Source organism: Erithacus rubecula (assembly GCF_903797595.1).
Source record: "Erithacus rubecula genome assembly, chromosome: 5".
NCBI lineage: Eukaryota > Metazoa > Chordata > Aves > Passeriformes > Muscicapidae > Erithacus > Erithacus rubecula.
Window position 1 is genome coordinate 8875936 of NC_136687.1, and position 20365 is coordinate 8896300.

The following is a 20365-nucleotide window of genomic DNA, read 5'->3' on the forward strand; positions in this document are numbered from 1 at the left end:
ATATTTTAATGGGTTGTTAAGTTTGACAGGCAGTCACAGATTTATAAGCGTAGGAAAGTTTCAGTTTTTATATAAAATATTTCAAATATATAGACAGCTATCATACAGGACAAGGCTTATCTAAACACATCCAAATATCTTGTTCTGAGCTGCCTGTCTTGATGCTCTTTTTAAATGAGGGAGAGAAATAGATACCTCTTGAGCACAGTTCAATTAAGTCTTTCAAACAGGCGGAACAAAGTTAATGACACATTGCAGGGCTCTACAACAGGCTGAGATGAGAAGTGAAGGGGTTTTGTGCCAGGATAAGCCAGGCTGGGTGAGATGGGTGCACACAAGGTGTGGCAGCAGGGCTGCCTGCCCTCCTCACCTCTCAGCTTTGCCAGAGGGTCGAAGCATCCCTCTTCCTCCCCTGCAAAGAACCGGTCACAGTCCAAGAAGTAGGGCCAGGCCATGTCTATGGCATCAAAGGCAGGAAGGCAGGTTCTTTTGAGGTTTTCACAGACGTGCCTGCAGGGCTTTATGGCTTTGTCCTTGTCACACTGCGGGGCCAGCACTGAGCAGCCCAGGAGCCTGAGGTCGGGGTTGCATTCCCCCTGCAGCAGGTTGTGCAGCACGCTGATGAGCAGGTACTCAGAGCTGTACTCAATCACCTCTCGAGACTTCTGATCCAGAAAATTAGGATACACCATTTGAGTGTAGGCAACATCAGTACAGGAACTCAGGGCAATGTCCACGCATTTTGCTGTGAAAAGGAGATGAACGTAGGAAAAATAACTTCACTGACATTCTGAATAGACAAACAGAACATAATAAATATCATATCCAATGCACTTATTCTTTAGTTGTCAGCTTGATCAAAAACAGTTTACAAACTGAATTGCATGTTTAAAACCGCTTATAGAAAGATGATGAGGAACGTGCTTGGTTCTGGGGATGTAATTTGAACTTAGAAATTTGTCCAGAGAATTCCTAAGAGAAAGGTGAGAACTTGCTGAGTTTTTCTCAGATACCTGAATAAAAGTGGATTTGTGATATCACTTTCTCCCCTGTCCTTGAGTTGTCATATGGATTGCCTGAGTAGGTGTGAAATGCTACAGACATTTTTATTTAGTGGGGAACATACTGCTAAGTGATCTCTTTTCTCTGCTTGGCCCCACAAGATTTGTAGAGTTTATTATCTCTGAAACTACAGAGTCTCCATGAAGTTTGATTGAAATTGCCCAAAGAGATGAAAAGTCATTCTGGTGCTTAACTCACAGGTGAGCAGACCCATAATATGATTACAGGTATATTCTCATAAAACCAGTACATTTTAAGAAATCAGGTTAGGAGGTCTTAGAAAGGATAAGTGTTGGAAACACCTTTGACCCACTTAGAAGTGAAAAAGAGTAATAGAAAGACATCTCTTCATAAAATTCCTGGCTTTTATAGTAATGGGTCTACATTTGAGTGTCCTTCTCTTGGTAATGACTCTGTCTGGTAACAAATACTGTTGTCACAGCAGCAAAATACTAAACTGTGTGAAAAAGTACATTTCTCTTGTGAGAAAACCCACTGTAGCACCAACATGAGTATACTTGTCCGGAAATCATGAAGAAATACTTATGGTTTTGAGGTTCTCCAACAACAGCAAGGAAAGACACTTCATACCTTTTTGTACAGTTTGGCATTGACCTGTAAATAAAGAGCAAAAGAGGGATCATTACAGGGTGGGCATGCATGGTTCCTCATTTGTGTTAGGAATTGGCTGATCTGGTATCTGCTGCAGCTCTGTGTCCTGAGGTCCAGCCATACCAGGAACAAGAACATATCCCAGCAGGCATGTATTAGAGAATCACAGGATAGGCTGAGTTGAGAAACCCCATTCCCCCTCATCCACACACAGTCAGATGCCTAGGAAATTTCACTAATAAAATCTAGGTCTTTTTCAAGCTGGTTATAAGAGTCCTTCTGTCCACATCAAGGTGTTTTATCAATCTCCCTAAAAGATCTTTTTGTCCCACATAATGCTGTGGATATCTTTCCTGTAAAGCAATTCAGCCTTTAGTAGTTATGAAGGGACTTTATTTCTTCCTCATCCTACTTCATCATACTTCTAGCAGTTGCATTTTATCACACTTTTAATAATATCTTAAAACTAATTATTTTCATCCCAAGCTACTCTCACAGGAAAGCTTTATCAAAAGACCACTCTTATAATGGCTAGAAATTGGCTTTTAGTTTCCTAGTTAAAAGTATTTGTGGACAGTTTATATTGTTTTTGTGCCAGCATTGTCCTTTAGCTTAAGTAGCTCTCTGCATTCCCTGGTGCATTCCTTCACACTGAGCTTGCAAAGATCTCCTCTGCTTTCTGTTCACTAGGTCAAATAAATGATGCTCTCTTGATTTTGAAGGAACATGCTTTGATGACCCAGGAAATGCTTCTTTTGTTCCTGTAGCCAGTGATTCTGTATTGGCCTTCTCCAGTACAATGAAAGAAATACCTTTCTCCTGAGGTATTGGAGCTGTTTTCACCAGTGCCTCATAGGAGCTAAATCACTCTGTGCATTCTGAACACCAAGTTCACCTTTCCTGTGATGTAGTGGGAAATCTGTTCTGCTGCTATTTCTTCCTGCTCTCACCTGGGAGACAGGCATCCAGCTTCTTGCTCAGTAAATTGGGCATTTGTCCTCACAAGACCAAATTCATTATGTTTTCTTTTTTTCCTGCTTAAGAGAGTTTAAACTTCTGCTCCTGGCATATTTGTTTAAATGTAATCATCTGCATATGTGTTGCTATTGAGCTGATCATTCTTTAGCCAAAATAAAGTCATTGTAATGAGAACCAAGTTAACCCTGGGATTTTATCTTGGAGGGAGACATTTAATTGGAAATTAGTCTGGTTCTATATTATGGATTGTAATTGATCCACATTACCTCATAAAATAAATGAGGCATCAGAACAACAGAAACAGTCCCTCCCCAACACCAACAAGTCCTGTTAAACAGGAAGCTAGAAAAAAATATACCCATACAAACTCCTTTCCTGGCTCAGTACATTATGATAATTGCATTAAATAATACCTGGTTCATCAATAGTGTCTTCCATTATAGGAGTTCAGTGTTTCCCTTAGCTAGGCACAATCCCCTCTGTGAGTTGGTTATTAAGGTCAAGGCATTTCTAAAAAAAACTTCATCTCAGCCAGATACTGCATGCAGTGCTACATCTGGGGATAATCAAAGAATAGCATTTTGTACAATGCTAGCTAGCTGTGAGAAAGAAATAAATGATCTCTTGTTAGTAAGAGCTCCAGCAATTAATCCTGCTGATAAAATTGGATGTCACTGTCCTCTGAATCTGGATAGTCTTATATACTAACATCATCACACCCACATTTGAGAGACCTTGGACATGAGTCTGGAGTCAGCCAAATGTTCCTTACAGAGGGGAAAATGCAGTGTGGAGAGGACTGGCTTGAGTTTAGTCACGTCCATTGCAGAGAGTGACATTATCTCTGTTTATTGCCAGGGTCATTAGCAAAGAATCCCCCTTTTTATCTTGAGGGGTGGATAAGAAATACTTGGCACCATTTTCCCCCTCTCCTGAGCAGAAAATTAATGTATTGTAGCTATTATTTTAGAGTAGAAGGTTGTATGTACTGAGCACAGTTCTTCACGGGGCATTTGGGGAGCATGAATGGTCTTTCTACAACTGCTCACATTTCCTCAAGAAAAGATGCATTTTCCCTTCTGCTGGCTCCAGGACCAAGCTACAAATGTCCTTTTAGTCTATCTCTCTGACATGCAATCATCAAATAATAAAACTGAGGCACACACAGTCTCCCCAACCATTTTTACTGTGCAGGAGTCACTCGGAGATGTGGCACAGGCCTGTTCTCAATGGCATCTCAGAATTCTGCTTATTCAGCTGGAAAAAGTAGGAAACCAAAGGGGAAATGCAGCAGGCAGGGTTATGGATGTGGTGCTGCTTCACCCTGCTCCAGGCTTGCTGTGTTTAACAGGTGCCTCTTTCTTCCAGGAGATGAGGAGAGGCATGGGGAAGCAATGCAGAGCTGATGGAAGAGATGTGAAATTCCAGTGATATGCTGTCCCAGGGTTCACCTGAGGACTGGCTCCTTTTGTGAGCAGGACAAGATGTTAGCACAGGAGAGGGAAAGACAGCTCTGGTTTCAGACTGTGCTACATGCCATCCACACTTTGATACTTTTACCATATTTATGTGGGGAGAGGAAATCTATTAAGCAACACAGCTACTGCTCATTAACAAAGATGCTGTCTGAAGAGGATAAATCTATTTTTTAAATGAGGAACCAAAGCCATATAAATCTTTTCCATGGCAACTGAAGTTATTCATCTCAGTATGTGATAAACAGGTGATTCTGCAACACCCCTGCTGAGTGGATAAAGCTTTTGCACTACTTGTGATCCAGGATGCCCCTTACAAACTCAAAGCTACCAAGACTCATTCACTGATTAGCAAATGTGACTCCTTGCTGCTCGGTCCTAAACCTGGATCTAAACCTAAATCTAGATTTAAGCTAAAGTTAGATTGAAGCCTCACACTTTTGCAGCATACTATGGCATTTTCTCTCTGTCTCTCCTTACTAGAGACATCCACGAAATTTCTTCTGGCCACCTTTCCCCACCATACAAGCTGCACTATGACCCATATATCAGCCACAGCTCTGTTTGTAAACACCCAGGACTGAAACAGCTTGAGATTTCAGATTATCAGAGTCAGTATATATAAAATCAAGAGAGAAAAGGTCTGGTTTATTCCAAACCTTGCTTTATAGCCAGCCATAAATGTGTATGTGTGCTGATGTGGTGTTTTGACTTTTCCAATGCCTCCTAACGCCAATGCTGACATATGTTTTGGAGGGTGCAGCTCTGCAAGGGCCAAGGATAATTCTGCAGGATGTGTGCTTATATAAATAAGTGTGGATACATGCAGTTGGGCCAGCAGCAGGCAGCTCTCCAAAGCCAGCTCCCAGGCTGCAGCTGTACTGGCTGTTCCTGCAACCTTGCATCCACTGGCCTGGGTCTCTGCACATGGAAATCACCACAAAATCCCCATCCCTGCCCATGACAGCTCATTTTCTCTAAGCTCTGGTAATGTCAGAAGAGATCAGCCCCTCCCTTCCTCATTTTCATAAGAAAAATGACAGGGGCTGATATACAAAGTCTCTCAGGTCTCCCAATTCACTTGGCAGGCTTCAATAGCTGTTTCTTCTGTGCTTGTAAGAGTCTAAGATTTTTCAGGTTTTTTGTGCAAAGGCTTCCCTGAGCTCAAAGGAAGACAGTCACCTCCTCTCAAAGTCCCATCCACCAACAGGTTGGTACAGAGAGACCTTTTTCTTCCTCACCCAGAACAGCCTTTTCAATTTTTTATGTTTGTTTTTGTACTCTAACTATTCCACCAGAGCTACAAAAGCCCTTTCAGTAGTGCAGCTTCTATTTAAGATTATGGATAAAATAACTTATTGAAGAGGAGAAAAGCCATTTCAAGCTTTCTGAGCTCTCTCTATAAAATACGCTTCTGGTTTTAATTTGCAAAAGCAAGCTTGAAAATCTACAATGCAGCACATACATATTTTACTGCCAAGCTTACATTTTTTCCCCTTGATGATTCAGCACCAAAGGAAGCAAGCTGCTGCGATTAACCCTAACCCAGACAACAGAGCTCAACAGCTACTTCTGGTACCATGGACTGGCCAGTTGACTTTTCAAGAGCAAGGCCAACAGGGGACTCATGTGATTGATGATCTGGAATAAGCCCAAAGGCAAGTCTTAAATCTGAAATATCTAAATCATTCAGTGAGGCAGATTGGTAGGGGGTGTGCTGGTCAGTACAGATCAAAATAGATGAGATAATTTATATTGCAACAATCAGCATACTCTCTCCCTGATTTCTGGGCTTCTCACCACACTTTTTTTAAACTAGAAGAACCTATGTATTCATTTTAGTCTGTTTATAGTCAAAGCCTCCACTTCTCCAAACAAAACATTTCATTTCCTTATCACATTACTATTACTCTCCTGGCTGTTTAATGTGGTTAATCAGGTTGGTCTTTCAGTGATATCCTGCTTTCCTCACTAAAGAGTCAAATCTTAGTATCAGTAGCAAGATACAAACACTGCTGAGCTGTACCATTTTGCAAAACACTGGAACAGTACCTCCAAATGGCAAAGCACAGCCTGCTTCCAGAGCCAGCTCCTAGCTCCAGCAGGAGGACAAGGGCAGGACAAGATCCATTATATAACACTAAATGGATCAGAATCATCAGGAAGAGGGTTTTGGGAGGAGTAGGGATGTAAGGGGTATAGTGGCAGGGTAATGAGAGAGCTGAGTAGCCTGGGCAGGGGGAGAATGGTTGAGCAGAAAGCCCAGAAGAGAAGGCAGCTACACACCCAAGGCATACATGCAGGGGCAGAAGTGGAGAAGATTCCCAGCCACAGAGAAGAAATTCCAGGAAAACTGGAGTAGAAAAGAGTGCTTGCAAAAAGCAGCCACGTGGTTAACTCAATTTTCTGGATAGATCAAAGATTTTGTGAGTGGAAGAGTGAATAGATGTTATTAACCCTCCAGCAATTGCAGTAACTGCCTGGGAGAGGGATGTGTTTGCAGCAGGCAGAAGCAGTGCCCAAGAGCTCTGTGCAGCCCTCCTTTAACCCTGCTCCTTCATTTGAAGAAGCCTGAAAGCACCTGAAAGAGATTAATGCCTCATCTGCTTTTATTTTTCAGAACAAGATCACAGCAGGAAGATCCAAGCCAGTGTTCATTTCCAATCACCCTTCTTTGCAACCTACCTGCTGCCTGGCATTTGGTTAAACATCTATTTTTATTTTATTACTGAAGGTGTTCCCAGAGCAATGACACTGCAATCAGCTCTTTTGGGATTATTTCTCTCCCAGGACTGCTCTGGAGCCAGTGAGAAGGTGCTGAAGCTTTTCCATGGATGATGCAAGGTCACAACCTGCAGACCACAGGTGAAAATCTGTGCAGATTCACACCAAGACCTGTCACATTGCAAGGGCACAAGGACAGCCTTAGTGGGCACCAGAAATCCTCCTTTGTTTCTAGTTCAGATGCAACTGAAACATGTCTGCAGTTGTAGGTGGTGCCTAAAAGAACTGATGAAGAGTATTTCTATCTGTCTGTCTGTCCCCACCCTGCCTTGGTGTCTCTAGAGACTCTGGGGTCACTCCACCTGTGTCTCTGGCTGGTAAGTGCTCCTTCAAGGAGGCTTCAGCAATTGAAAATCCTGATTATAAACATAATTGCCTAAACAAAAACTACTAGGTGCCCTTTTCTGGCTTCAGTTGAGATATTTTCCAAGTTGCAAAAAATGGGGGAGATTACCAATTGGGAAAACAAAATGCAACAAAGATGATAACAACAAGTGGGCCAGCAGTTGCCAAATTGGCTGGAGGCCTAGTGAGCTGCATGTGTGACAGGGCTGCTGCTGAACAAGCACCTCCTGTGCACAAGGATGATCTGGAGACGTGTGGATCATCCCTCAGGGTCTGGTCAGAGAAAGAAGAAGGAATAAGCTCAAATCTGGGGGATGATGGCATTAAACAACAGCTGGGGTAAGAAGGTGGAATAGGTCAGGAAATCTCTACCACTACCATCTGAAGGATCATTTTTTTTTTGCCAGGCTGCCTGGCAAAGAATGAAAACACTGATTAATCAGGTATTCTGGATCTGTGATGACCCCATAGCTTTACTTTGTGACCACACACTCTTTACATCTCAGTTCCCATGGTTTAAGGGTGTAGTACTCTCCAAGTGCTTTGGCCAACAACCTTCCACAGTTAGAAGCTTTCCTTTAAACAAGCTCAACTCTGTTGAATGCCATGGGACAGAAGATCATGCCTGAAAAAATTGAGGGTTTTATCTTTTCTGCCACAGTATTTCCAAAACATTTGCCAAAACGTTATCCCATCCTCTTTAAACAGTGTATCCATCCCCCTAGATCAATGCTGTGTTTTCTATAGTTTAGATGTATGAGGACTATTATAATAAACATCACATTTGATAAAGGTACCAAATGTGGTACTTCTGTGTTACAAAAGATTGACAGTTAATTTGACAACCTTGATTTAAATCTTTGCCTTAATCTCATATTGTCTCCTAGATAACTGTATCCTATTATAACCCTAAAAATTGGGTGTCAATCATTTCAGTGGAGTCACAACAGTATAAATTAAGGGATTAAAATTTCAGTTTTATTTCTGAAGTGGACAAAGTAACCCTAAGTCCCTAAACTCCACTGATCTATGACAGCTGCATCCAACAGGGAGGATGATTCTGTCCTAACAAGATTCAGCAGTCATAAAAACCCTGGGTCATAACAGCACAGCAAAAAGACCAGGACATGGCTCAGGAGCCTCAAACACCGAACTCACACCATGAGAGGTGACTCCTAAATGGTGCCTCCATGCCCAGCACTGCATCAGGCAATAACACATGGCATTTATCCAGCATTTGGCCCAGGCTTCAGCAGGGATTGGCATCAGCAAAGGGGCAGCCAGCAGCATCCTCAAACACTGTGACTGTGAGAAGGGAGAGGTAGTGCCTAGAATTGTTATAGGGGATCAACCATTAGTGTTATTAAGTCTTGCTAAAAGTCTAGCTGTGACTAAGAGCAGCAGGGCTTTGTTCAAGTTTTGACTTCTATGTATTCATACCCCCACACTTTACAGATGTCTGTACAAGGATTCTGAAGAAAAAATTGCCTTCAGATTAAAATAATGCATAAATCATCTCAGTAGTATAAGGAGATACCTGTGTATTTTATTTTAAATATAAACTTACTTTCCCTACATGTGTCTGTTTCTGATCCCATTTCCTGCATTAAAAGGAGCTGGAGGCCAGTGTTGCTAAAATAATAATTGTGTAGAAATCCTAGAACCACTGGCAGGAATTCAGCAGAGCTCACATGATTCAGTGATGACAACTGGCTTCACAAAGAGAAGGGATTTCTCATCTCATGAGTGAGCATGATGTAGAAGCTAGTTCTGCATTTTTTTGCTTTGACACAACTTGGACACATCCACCTCAGGTCCAGCCAGTGAGTTTCCTGCAGCTTGGGCTTTCCCACACGTGGCAGCACAGTCCTGTGGTCATGCTCCATGTCAGCACCACCAGTGCCAGCCACAGTGGGATGAGAGACCACCCCCCCTGGGGAACGAAGAAGACCCCAGCCCACTGCCAGGTCACTCAATGCATCTCAGGAGCAGCAGCAGCTGGAGAGGCTCTGCCTCTCTGTGTGCACAGGTTTCACCAGAAAACCAGCAAGAGAAACATCCACAGCAGGTGAACAAATTTGCTCAGGTCCCATGGAGCTTGGACCAGTGTGAAGGTCATGAGAGGAAATAACTTTTCCCTTTTTTTACCTTTTACTTAGCAAAAACTGTGGCACATTGTGGAGTTTGGAGCTGCAGTCAAGAAGAGGAGAAAGGTATAATATCTCTATGTGAACACACTTTTTCTGTCGTTCTGACAATGTCTTGAGTACTCAATGATATAGCTCAGAGAGGAGCCAGTGCCTCAAAATCTGTTCTGGGCTCCAGAACAAATACTGTAATTGTCCCCTGCCTCCTGCCCTGGTGGTTTCTTACTCCTTATCTCTCCTCCTTGTACCTCTCATCTGCAGTGGCTAAGGTCAGAGATTCTCAGGATGGGACAATGTCTGTCAATGATGAAAACAACAAGGTGCTTGGAAGAAGGGGAGACCCACAAGTGGCAGGTGTGCCAAGCAGCACTCTGGCTGCTCTCCGACCTCCACAGCTTCAGGTTAAACAGTTCACTCCTCTGGACCCTTCCTGGAGAGTAGGAGGCTCAGGGAGACCTTTTCCTTCTCTACAATTGCCTGGAGAGGGGTTGTAGTGAGGAAGGGAGGGTCAGTCTCTTCTCCCAGGTAACAAGTAAAAGAACGAGAGGAAACGGCCTCAGGATGGTCTAGAGGAGGTTTAGGTTGGGTATTAGGGAAGATTTCTTCACAGAAAGGTTGTCAGTTTTTGGAACAGGCTGCCCAGGGAACTGGTTGAGTCCCCATCCCTGGAAGGATTTAAAAGATGAGCAGATGTGCAGCCTAGGGAGCTGCTTTGGTGCTGAGCCCGGCTGGGTCCGCGGCTGAACTGGAGGATTATCGCTGTCTCCAATCGCAGCAATTCCATGGATCTGGCACCGGACAGGCTGTGCCACCAGCCCGAGCCATCCTTCCAGCGCTGGGCACGGATCGGCAGGGTGGCACAAGGCTGGGACAGGCACCGGGAGTGTGACAAATGGCTGGGACAGGGATCGGGAGGGCGGCACAAAGCTGGAACAGGGATCGGGAGGGCGGCACAAAGCTGGGACAGGGATCGGGAGGGCGGCACAAGGCTGGGACAGGGATCGGGAGGGCGGCAAAAGGCTGGGACAGGGATCGGGAGGGCGGCACAAGGCTGGGACAGGGATCGGGAGGGTGACAAAAGGCTGGGACAGGGATCGGGAGGGTGACAAAAGGCTCGGGCAGCCCCGCCCGGTTCGGGGCGGGTCGGGTCGGTGCCTCCCCCTGTCCGAGCCCAAGAGCCGCACGGTGGCACCACAGACAGCCCAGACAGCCCACAGACAGCTCGGACAGCACACAGACAGCACCACAGACGGCACCACAGACAGCCCGACAGCCCGGGCCGAGCTCCGGGGTTCGCAGCCCCACCGAACACCGCGGTGCCCCCGCCCCGAGTGCCCCAGGAACGCTCCCTGGATACGAGTGACAGGGGAGGAACCGATTTATTGCTTCAGCATCACTCTTGATAAAGGTTTTTTCGCTGTTATGCCCCATTCTGGAAGTGTTCAAGGCTGAGGGCTGGAGCAACCTGGGCTTGTGGGGTGGTTGGAGCACGATAATCTTTATTGTTCCGTCCAACACAAACCATTCTACGATTCTATCATGCAGCCTTAGCCTGACCCCTGTGGCATCAATGTAGAGCTGTCCCCAGCTGCAAGGAAAGTCGCCTATTTGTACACATATCACTTCAGTCTGCCTCTGTGGGTTTTTAGTTTTGTTGTCAATATTTATAAAGTACTTCATTTAACTAATTACCACTAGACAACATCAGTCAGTAGCAGAGATGCACAAATCAGATAATAACAAATCAGATTTATTAGCTCTCTCTGAAAAAGTTTGGCCATCTCTTAGAGAAAGCATGCCCAAAAAGCTCACCACATAGTGTATGATGCCTGTGTCATATTGTGGAGCTGGGTGACAGTAATCATTTCCTTATTTTTCTTAACAGAAAAGCACAAAGCATTTTCAAAGGATCTTGGTATTGTAAATCATGTTTCATTTTGGCTTTGTATTAAAAAAAAGCAAAATGAGTCACTGCAGAACAAATACCACCAGGAAGCCTGCAGAAAGCAGCTCCAGCCTTGCTGGGAGTCAGACAGTTGTACTGGTTCCTGCTGTTCTCTCCTGCAAGAGCAGCTCCAGGCTGGTCTGTTGCAGGGCACTACAGGTCTGACCACTGGGATACAGAAAGACCTACTCAAGGGATCCCAAAACAGGAGAGAAAATCCCACTGCTGCAGCTCAAGGCACAGCCTATGCCCTGAATGCTGAGAGGAGACCCCTGCCAGGTCCATTTGTGAACATGTGCATCACTGCAGGCCCCTTTCTTTTCATGTGGCCTAACATGGTCTTATCCCCCCTTTAGAAAAGAAAGACCCTTGAGAAACCTGTCAGGTCTCAGGTTTATTGTCTGATCCAACAGCTCTCCAGTGTTAAGGGTGTCCCCTACTTGGCACACAATGTGATGCCACTTACAGTTCCCTTTCTGTACCTCTAGCCATCCCTCTAGCAGCATGTTCAGCCACCTTTCTGCAAGCCCTGCCCTAAGACACCACCGCTGCCAACACACACAAAACACTCTCAGAGTCACCCCTCAATGATCCATACATTTGTGGTTGCTAGGATTAATATCCCATGGCAAGACTGATCAGCTGGAACTGGAGCAGAATCATACCTCACAGAGAAAGGTCATGCTGCAAACCACACAGCCTCTTCCTGTAATTGGCTGTAAATAGTCTACAACTCTTCTCTTTGTGCAGTTTTATCCAAAAATAAAATCCCTTTAGGCTGTGGTAGACCTCACTTTGATGTTCGTGGGAACAGCACTCTCAAATTATATGCAGCACATGGCACATGGACTGCACTGTGTAGCAGTTCAAGGCCAGTGACAGTCTACGGCTTATATTTAAGCACTGAAATATAGTTGAATTTCCTTAGGTAGCATTAAGGTCAGTTGCAGGTTAACTTATCTCTTCCTGTAATCCTATAAAATAAATATTTTTCTGACTCATTTTAAGTTTAGACTCTCTGAAAATAGTTTGCCTGGAATAGACCTTGTGACTACACTGAAACTCATGTCTCTACTGTCCCCACATAATCAAGCACACTTGATAAAAATCTATTTTTAAAAGGCACTGTTAATTTATTTTATTAGTCAACTGGTTACTGAATCAAAAATTTCAATTAATTTAGTAGCATGTTCCTATTTAACCTTTATTTGAAAGGGTAAATCTGCTTTTCCAGCCAATCAATTCAAACAAATTCCATATTGCTTATAGCAAGCTAAAACACACCCTACAGCTGTCAGAACCTAATAAATCTCATACTTTGGATTTGAAATAAATGACCTAAAGCTAAATGTAAGGAAAAGCTTTTTTTTTTTTCTTTTTTTTTTCTTTTTTTTTTTTTTAAGCAGAAAAGCATACAGAAGGTCAAAAGTTCACCTTCTTGCAATCTGACTATCACATTCCTAGAACGAAGGGCCAGGGATGAGGTGAACCTTCTACATTCCCCATGAGAGTGAGGGGGTTCCTTCCAAAGGGGAAATTCACAGAGTGACAGGAAGACATCTCTGCCACAGCTTACAGACGCTGATGAGGAGTCATTATGCTCCCTTATATCACAGCCTTGTTTTTCTGCTGCACAGCCACACACCTCCCACCTCCCCATCCATACTTCCCAAGCACAACCCCAATTTCACCACCAGCAGTAGGCAGACGTCCAAAGAGTGGATCCCTCTCATTTCTAGGGGAGAGTGACAGCTCCTGTCTCCCTTTCCTTGAAGGTGGAACTCTACTTGTCTCCAGGAGAAGGAAGAGGAGAAGAGGAGGGCTTTTGGGGTGGTTAGCCTTACCTAGGGTCTCCTGGCCGGTGTCACAGCGGGGTGCTGGCTCGGTGGCCCCGAGCAGCCCGGCGAGGAGCAGCAGGAGCCTCAGGACCATGCTGGAGCCTTGCACAGTGATGTGGCACTCCCTGCCTGAAGGAGACACTCCTCTGCTGAGCCTCTGGCTCTGCGAGCTGCGGAGGAATCAGAGCGCTGCGAGGGCATGCCCACGTCTCACTGTGTGTGCAGTCCAGGCGTCAGATTTCAGCTGCTTTTCGGCTTGGAAAGCAAAGGGCTTTGAGACAGAGAGGGAGGAGGAATGAGCTCCCCCTCCCCTCTGCCTCCGGACCGTTTCCCTCTTGCAGCCTGGTTTACAATTTCATAAACAATTTTAGCAAAGGAGGTCCCCGCTTGTGCCCTGCTGCTCCTCTCCGCCGGTCCCTTTGGTCTGCCTGCAGCACTTTCCCTAAGGGACCAGGGACATTCTTGAAAACGTGTTCCTAAAGCCAAGAGAACTCTGGAGAGAGTCGAGGGAAGAGACAGAGGAAAGCAAACAACTTTCCTCTCAAACAGTGGTATTTCATCACATACTTAGCTGGGAGTTTAAAACATACCATGGCAGTGAAGAGACTCTGAGCTGCACCCCCTCCAGCACAGAGAGAATGGGAACACACAGAACAGCCACCAGGATTCCCCTCTGCATGCTCCTCCTGGGCATTTTACTTAAGATCAAGTTCTCTGCAGGGATTCCAGTATTTTCTGTCTATTCTTAAAAAAGAAAAACTTCACAAATATGTAGATAAGACTCCAGGACAGGTTTAAACTGGATGGTAAATCTATATTAAGTCAATAGTAAATTGATCTTTTAATTTTCTTGTTTGGTTGGTTTTGGTGGAGTTTTTTTCAGTATATTTAGAGAAATGTATATTGTATGTTTTTAGTTCTGTGCAATAGGTATGGTGGAGAAGCACACCTTAATTATGATGGAAATTCCTCATTTCCTACCTACTCATCAGAAAACATCCCATATCACAGGAAAAAAAAGGGAATTTTTCCTCAAATTCTAGACCAAAACAGACCAAAGCATCCTATCTTTCTTAGGCAGTGCATGTTTCTTTGAGAACAGATACCTGCTTACACCCTGAGCAGAGAATCTGTCCTTGCAGGTGGAGATGCTGGCTCCTGCTGATCAGTATTGGAGTTATGGTGCTGTATGATAATGTAATCAAATGAGCCCCCCATAGAGAAATCACTAAAGAGGCTGACAGGGCAGGAGGAAGCTGCATGTGTCTCAAAAAGTAATTGATGCCTCATCTCATTTGAAAGAGATGCATTGAGAAGCTCAGCAGTCAAGTATGTCCTCTGCTTCCAGCCTCTGCAAGGCAGGCTGGCATTTTGTCTCCAGGATTTCCTTCTAGATCTGGAGACTGCCTGCCTTGTTTTAACAGACTAAACATTACCAAATCCATCAGAGTTCAAAGAACAAACTTCCAAGGAGAAGAATTCTATTTACCTGCCTTAATTTTGTCCTGATCACACAGCACAATGGCTGGACCCTGAAGAAAAAAAAAAAGTAACAGAGCACTGGAAGTGTGGCCTCCAAGGAAAGGAATACTTCACCTTCTGCTTAACTCCCCAACAACTGGCTGCTCTGAATATTAATCTGACACACTTGAACCTGATGTGCTCAGGTACAGCTGAGGGTGTGTCCAAGCCTGAAGCTTGCTTTGTGCCCAGGCTGTGCATATTGTGTTAAAGGGAAAAAAGAAGCTGCTCAGAACTAAACAAGATGACGTGGCTCAATTTTTTTACAACAAAAGGCAGCAGAGGTTATACCTGCAAACAGAAGCCAACCCTCAGCCCTTGGAAATGCTCATGTCTTACCTGCAGCTTTCTGCAGCCCTTGAGAGTGTGGGGGAGATTCTGTTGCATACATCCCAATGCTTGTGGCAGTGAACTCTGCTGCAGAACTAATCCTGTACTATCTATAGTCAGCTTATCACTTCTATTTTTTTTTCTTTTTTTCTTGGCATGTTTTTCGCCTGTATTTTTCTGTTTTCTACCCTCCAGCCTAACACTTTGTCCTCATGAGTGCCTTCTCCCCTGTGCTTCATTTCAGCCACCCCTGCCACTGTAGATGCCACATACTTTGGGACCATGTATTTTAAAACACCAGCAAGTGTGAGCCTCTTTTACTAGGATCCTCCAAAACATTTTGCAAACCACTGTCACCTGCTTCCATCATTGTTAATGCTGTGATATACCACATTCATACTGTGCCTCCTACTTAGTTTCAAATACTAATGAGACAAAGCCCCATCCCCATGGGAATACTGATTTGGTGTCATTTGGGAGAGTTCATTTGCTATTTCTCTCAATTAAAATATTGTGGCACACATTACAAAATTTCTTGCAGGAAAATCAGAGAAGGAAATTAAAAGGAATGGCTGCAGGCAGGTAGGCTGCAGGGCTGTACACTCATCTGACTGAGACCTGTGTCTGATCACTGAAGTCTATTTTGATATTTAATCCTTAACTTTTTTTTCTCTTGCTGTGCAATCTCCCTCTGTGACCTAGGTGTGCCAGCTGCATGGTCAGAAATGCCAACAGCCTGAGAGACAGGTGTAAGCTGCAAGGTCTGGGTGGCAGCCTCTGCAGAGACCTGGATGTGTTTGTATTTGCCAAGTGAACACAATCCAAGTGTGTGTAGGTGCAGTTTGCCAGCAAACTTCAGTCTGGACTAGCAGGCAAGTAGGAGAGGATTTACCTGAGAAGACTCGAGGTGTGGGTCAGTGTCTGGGTGAAGGCTCAGGGTGCAGACATGACCTGAGAGCTGTGCTGATGTTGGGGGAGTCTGAGAGTGAGCACACTTGTGAGCCCAGGGTGGGAGCATGTGTGTTTCCTGCAGTGAGCCTCCAACCTGAACAGGACAGCAGGACTGGGCTCTCTGCACTTGTGTGAGTGCTGGTGGCAAAATCCCATTCTGGAACCATGTATGTGTGCTTGCCACTGTGGGACTTACCCTCATTTCTGTCTGAACATGAACATGTCCTCATTGCCTGGATGACGCCACAAACATCACATCCTTCACAAGCTCCACTGCATCACCTAAATAAAGCTGTCAGTAGCTGGCAAGCTCTGAGCTTCTTTGTTCTCAGCTTTCACAGACTTATTACATTCAATCAGGATGTCTATTTGATAGCAGGATAAAAAATTTAGAGCATAAGTAGGATAGATGGGGTCCTAAGAATGACATTCAGGTAATTAAAAACAAAGGCAAATTTATCAGTTTGTCACCACCATCTATAAATGTTTCCATGCTTGCATGCCCTAAGGTACAGAAAACAGAATGTCTGGAAGGGTTATTCACTTTTAGCTTAGATTGCCTGTTCTTTTCTTCCTTTCCAAGAGATTTGATCCCAGGTTTACAGTGTGTTTTTCTGTAAAGTTTTGACAGGTTTGTCACCTCGGTAGACCTGGATCTTTATGAGGAGAACAGTAGTTCAGATAGTGCTCTTAGCACTTATACAACATTTTCAGGCACCCAGCATTTCTAACTTGCCTGGTTTTTTTCAGCCCATTACAAGCAGTTTGTGTATATCACTTGCCCTTCTCATATTTTTGTTTTGTGTTAATATTATATCAAATGGGACTAGCAGGAATTTCACAGCTGCATAACCAAACCTAAAACCATTAAAAGCAGCTAGGGAAGGGATGGTTTGGAATAGAGGGATTTCTCAACCTCTCTGTTTTCATTTCTGGGTTTTAGTAAATCTTCCAATCTTCTCAGAAATTTCACAAGTTCTGGCTTGTGGTTAAATATGATATTTTCACCCCAATTCTAAAGGAATCTTAAAAATGAACCAGTGAATCCCTGACTGTTAAGCAGATGTAACAACATCACCTGGTTCCATCATTAGCATTTGAATCACTGAAAAAAAGGTAGATAATTTCACTAGCTGCTATTGCTGGCTATGTTTTTTCTGATCTGACCTTTCTGTTAACCTACAGTCCACAGTAGAGCAGCAATCCAGAAATCCTCAGACTGGACTAAATACCAAAAATGGTTTATGTCCTTGGCAGGTACTCAAAGTGGGATTAAATACAGTGCATTTAACTTGCCTGCATTCTCATGATTCTTACTATCCTAAGATAAATTTAGCAGAGGAATAGCTTAGATTTAGACAGGGTTTCATTACCTGAAAGGTTCTTTTTTGTTTGGACTCTGCTGAGAGGAGGTTGAACATTAAACAGAAGCAGTGCTGTCTAGATAACTTCTCAGAAGGACAAACAGACAGACACCAGATGAAAATGCTACTTCATGGCTTGTTATTCTCTCCCCTACTAGGTGCTAGTGAAGCTGGCAGAAAATGTTTGGCAGCACATCACATCTGCTGCAGCACAAAGTCAGCAGCTGTGGTTTTAGGACTGTACAGAAGTTTAAATTAATCCAGGAGATATTTTCATTTGCACAGAAGAAACCAATTGCATTCTGTGGGTTTTGTTTATTTTATTTTTCTGCCTTTCTCAGTTTCTCTAAAACAATGCAGAGAAGAGGAACTGCTCTCAGGACAGATGGAGTAAATCATCAACTTCCTACAAAGCAATAGCAATTTAAAAAAAATCCAACCCTAATCTACCTGGCTTTGCAAGACCTTATCTCCCTATGAAAGGATTAAACTTTATGTAGCAGCAGAGAACTGAAAAAGGCCCACAAGGGCTTCTCTTTCAGCTTCTAGCTGCTAAGTTAAAAAAGGAAAACAGATTTGTTCTCCAAAAAATATTACTAATTCAAATTAACATGCATGTGGATAAGAGAGATGGCTAATTTCCTCTAAAGATATACAGGCTATTCTGAGCTCTGCACTTAAGCAGATATTTTGGGATGTTTCTCTATGCCTTCTGGGACCATCTACATTACACTTGGGGAGCTTTTAACTTTCTCACTGACAGTTTTTTCAGTGGAGCCTTTTATCTCAACTCTCAATTTGTTCCCTTTATGACCCACAGGATTAAATCTTCTCTTTAGAACTGCCACACATAAATATTGAGTGCTGGAAATTTGATTGAGAGACTATAAAAAAAAAAAAGAACAAGAAAAAGTTTTCCTGTTTTCCTACACACTGTACCCTAAAATTTTAACCTAGAATGGATGCAACTGCCTACATGTCTCAAATATTTCAAAATTCCCTGTTGTTTCTACCAGTTATTTTTCATCATTATTGATCAAGTACATATTTGTCCCAACTCACTAAGAGAGAAAGAATAATGCTCCAGCAAACCTCCTCAGTATGAGCCAGTTTCACCATATTAAAAAAATTAAATTTCCTACAATGGCTTCAAAATTTGTCTTGGTTTTATTTTTACTTTCTTAATTTTGACATGTTTTCCCAGTTTCTTTCCCCCAGTTTTTCCTCATAAGCTGGAAACAAAAGCAGGCAATGAGTGGGTGAGATTACTTCCCTCACTTAATATTATAGTCACAGATACATCTTTCCTTCCTGATTAAATATAATACATGTCAAAAAACTGCAGCCCTTGAAAAATATTTAAATTATTTAAATTCAATACAAGTACTGTCAGTGATAATTAAATTCTGTTTTAATCTTCTGGCTTGTCACAGATTAACTAAATCACTGACCCACAAAATTAGTTGCTTATAGCACTTCCAGGTGATTCACTGAACTGATCCCATCACAATGCAGATGAACACAATTAAAACAGGAGCAGGACCTACCATTCCCAGAAGATCCAACTGGATACATGCCTTTGTTTTAGCCTACCCTTCATGTGGTCTCTGTGCTTGTTTGAGTTAATCAGTAAGAAATGAAGCCACTCAGAAAGTTTCTTTTGATGAAAGGAGAGAATGATATCTAGTTAAAATTCAGCCATGATCAAAGGCAGAAATGATACAAAAGACTGGAAGGGAACCTGGCACCAGATGGTAGAATGAGACCACAAAGGGACAACAGTAATAAATACGATTCTATATCCAGGAGAACATGTGCAAAATAACATCCACTGATCACCAGATCCTGCTATAAGCACACAATGTTATTTAAATTCAATCATTAAAAAGATAGAGCTGACATAAGGACCTTGTTATCCTCTCAAAGGCTGCCTCTTATTACTCCCACATGTAAAGCAGCACAGCAGGACTACTGCTGAGGGGTTACTGGTGAAGCATTTTGCTGGTTTTGTTCAAGATGAGGCCCAAAGGTGACTCTGCCTGACTCCCAAAAAGCAAGAAAAGTAATACAAATATGCTAGTGAATCATGTAACTGAATATATAGCAGCTACAAGGAAAAATGTGTGCTCAAAAAAGATCTGTGCTGAGAACTAAAGATCTTTCTTTTCTTCTGATCACAGATGGAGTATTAAAAATTAATGTAAGTTCTACCAGAAAAGAACTTGACAGTCCTATTTTGAGACTCATTTCACTTCATCTCTTCTCCCTGTCTCACAGAACATTAATGCCAAAACATTCAAAAGAAGTTCTCTGGGGCTTGCTTTTCACATTCACTGAGGTGCTGGGAAGCATTTTGAAAAAGTGATTTGGAGTGCTGTAGTTTGTAGATACCTGATGGGGGAATACTTAAGAGACCCTGATGCTTTTAAAGCAGATCCTTGGCACTTTCCAATGAAAAATAAGGACCCCCCCAAGGCTGGCACTCCCCAGAAAACTGGGAGATAGCAAGATCTCAGATAGCAAGAACCAATAGCCATTTCAGAGCATCACAGCTCTGAGGATTTTAACTTCACTTTCAGAAATACACTTCTGAGACACAAGTCTGACTTTACACTAGGAGAAAAATGGTGTTAAATAAAAAAATTAAATGTTTTAAAAGATATTTAAGCACTTTAAAATTACGTAGCAGTATATGGAGAGTCTTTATCACACTCAGTATCTGTGCCATGATTATACATCTTAATATTTGTTTTGTATCAAGGTTCCAATTCTTTAGTGTGGCATAGCCTATAAAAATAAACAGAGTCCTCTAAAAGATAAAGGTTTTTAGTTCAAATTTTATTTTCTGCATTTATTCAAAAATTTTCCAAAATGTGGAAACCAGTGGAAACTTCAGACCAAATACAAAACTATGATTTTTCTTGCCAGACAATCCATGGAAGATAATACCACTAGTCAGTGGTATTCAGGCATACTCCACTCATCATGTTCAGATTAAAGATGTGCTGAATTG

The 20365-nt window shown here is 43.0% G+C and overlaps 1 protein-coding gene across 1 annotated transcript in view; it reads right to left on the reverse strand.

Annotated features, from left to right (window-relative positions):
* Positions 1–13420, reverse strand: part of CPZ (carboxypeptidase Z) — a 34980-nt gene extending 21560 nt beyond the window's left edge. Inside the window, exons 1-3 of the mRNA XM_079305315.1 lie at positions 13193–13420; positions 1654–1677; positions 371–745 (exon numbers count right to left, since the gene is read on the reverse strand). Of these exons, the coding sequence (XP_079161441.1) occupies positions 371–745; positions 1654–1677; positions 13193–13280 (487 nt within the window). The 5' untranslated portion in view covers positions 13281–13420. The remainder of the gene's footprint in view (positions 1–370; positions 746–1653; positions 1678–13192) is intronic.
* Positions 13421–20365: the final 6945 nt, after the last annotated feature.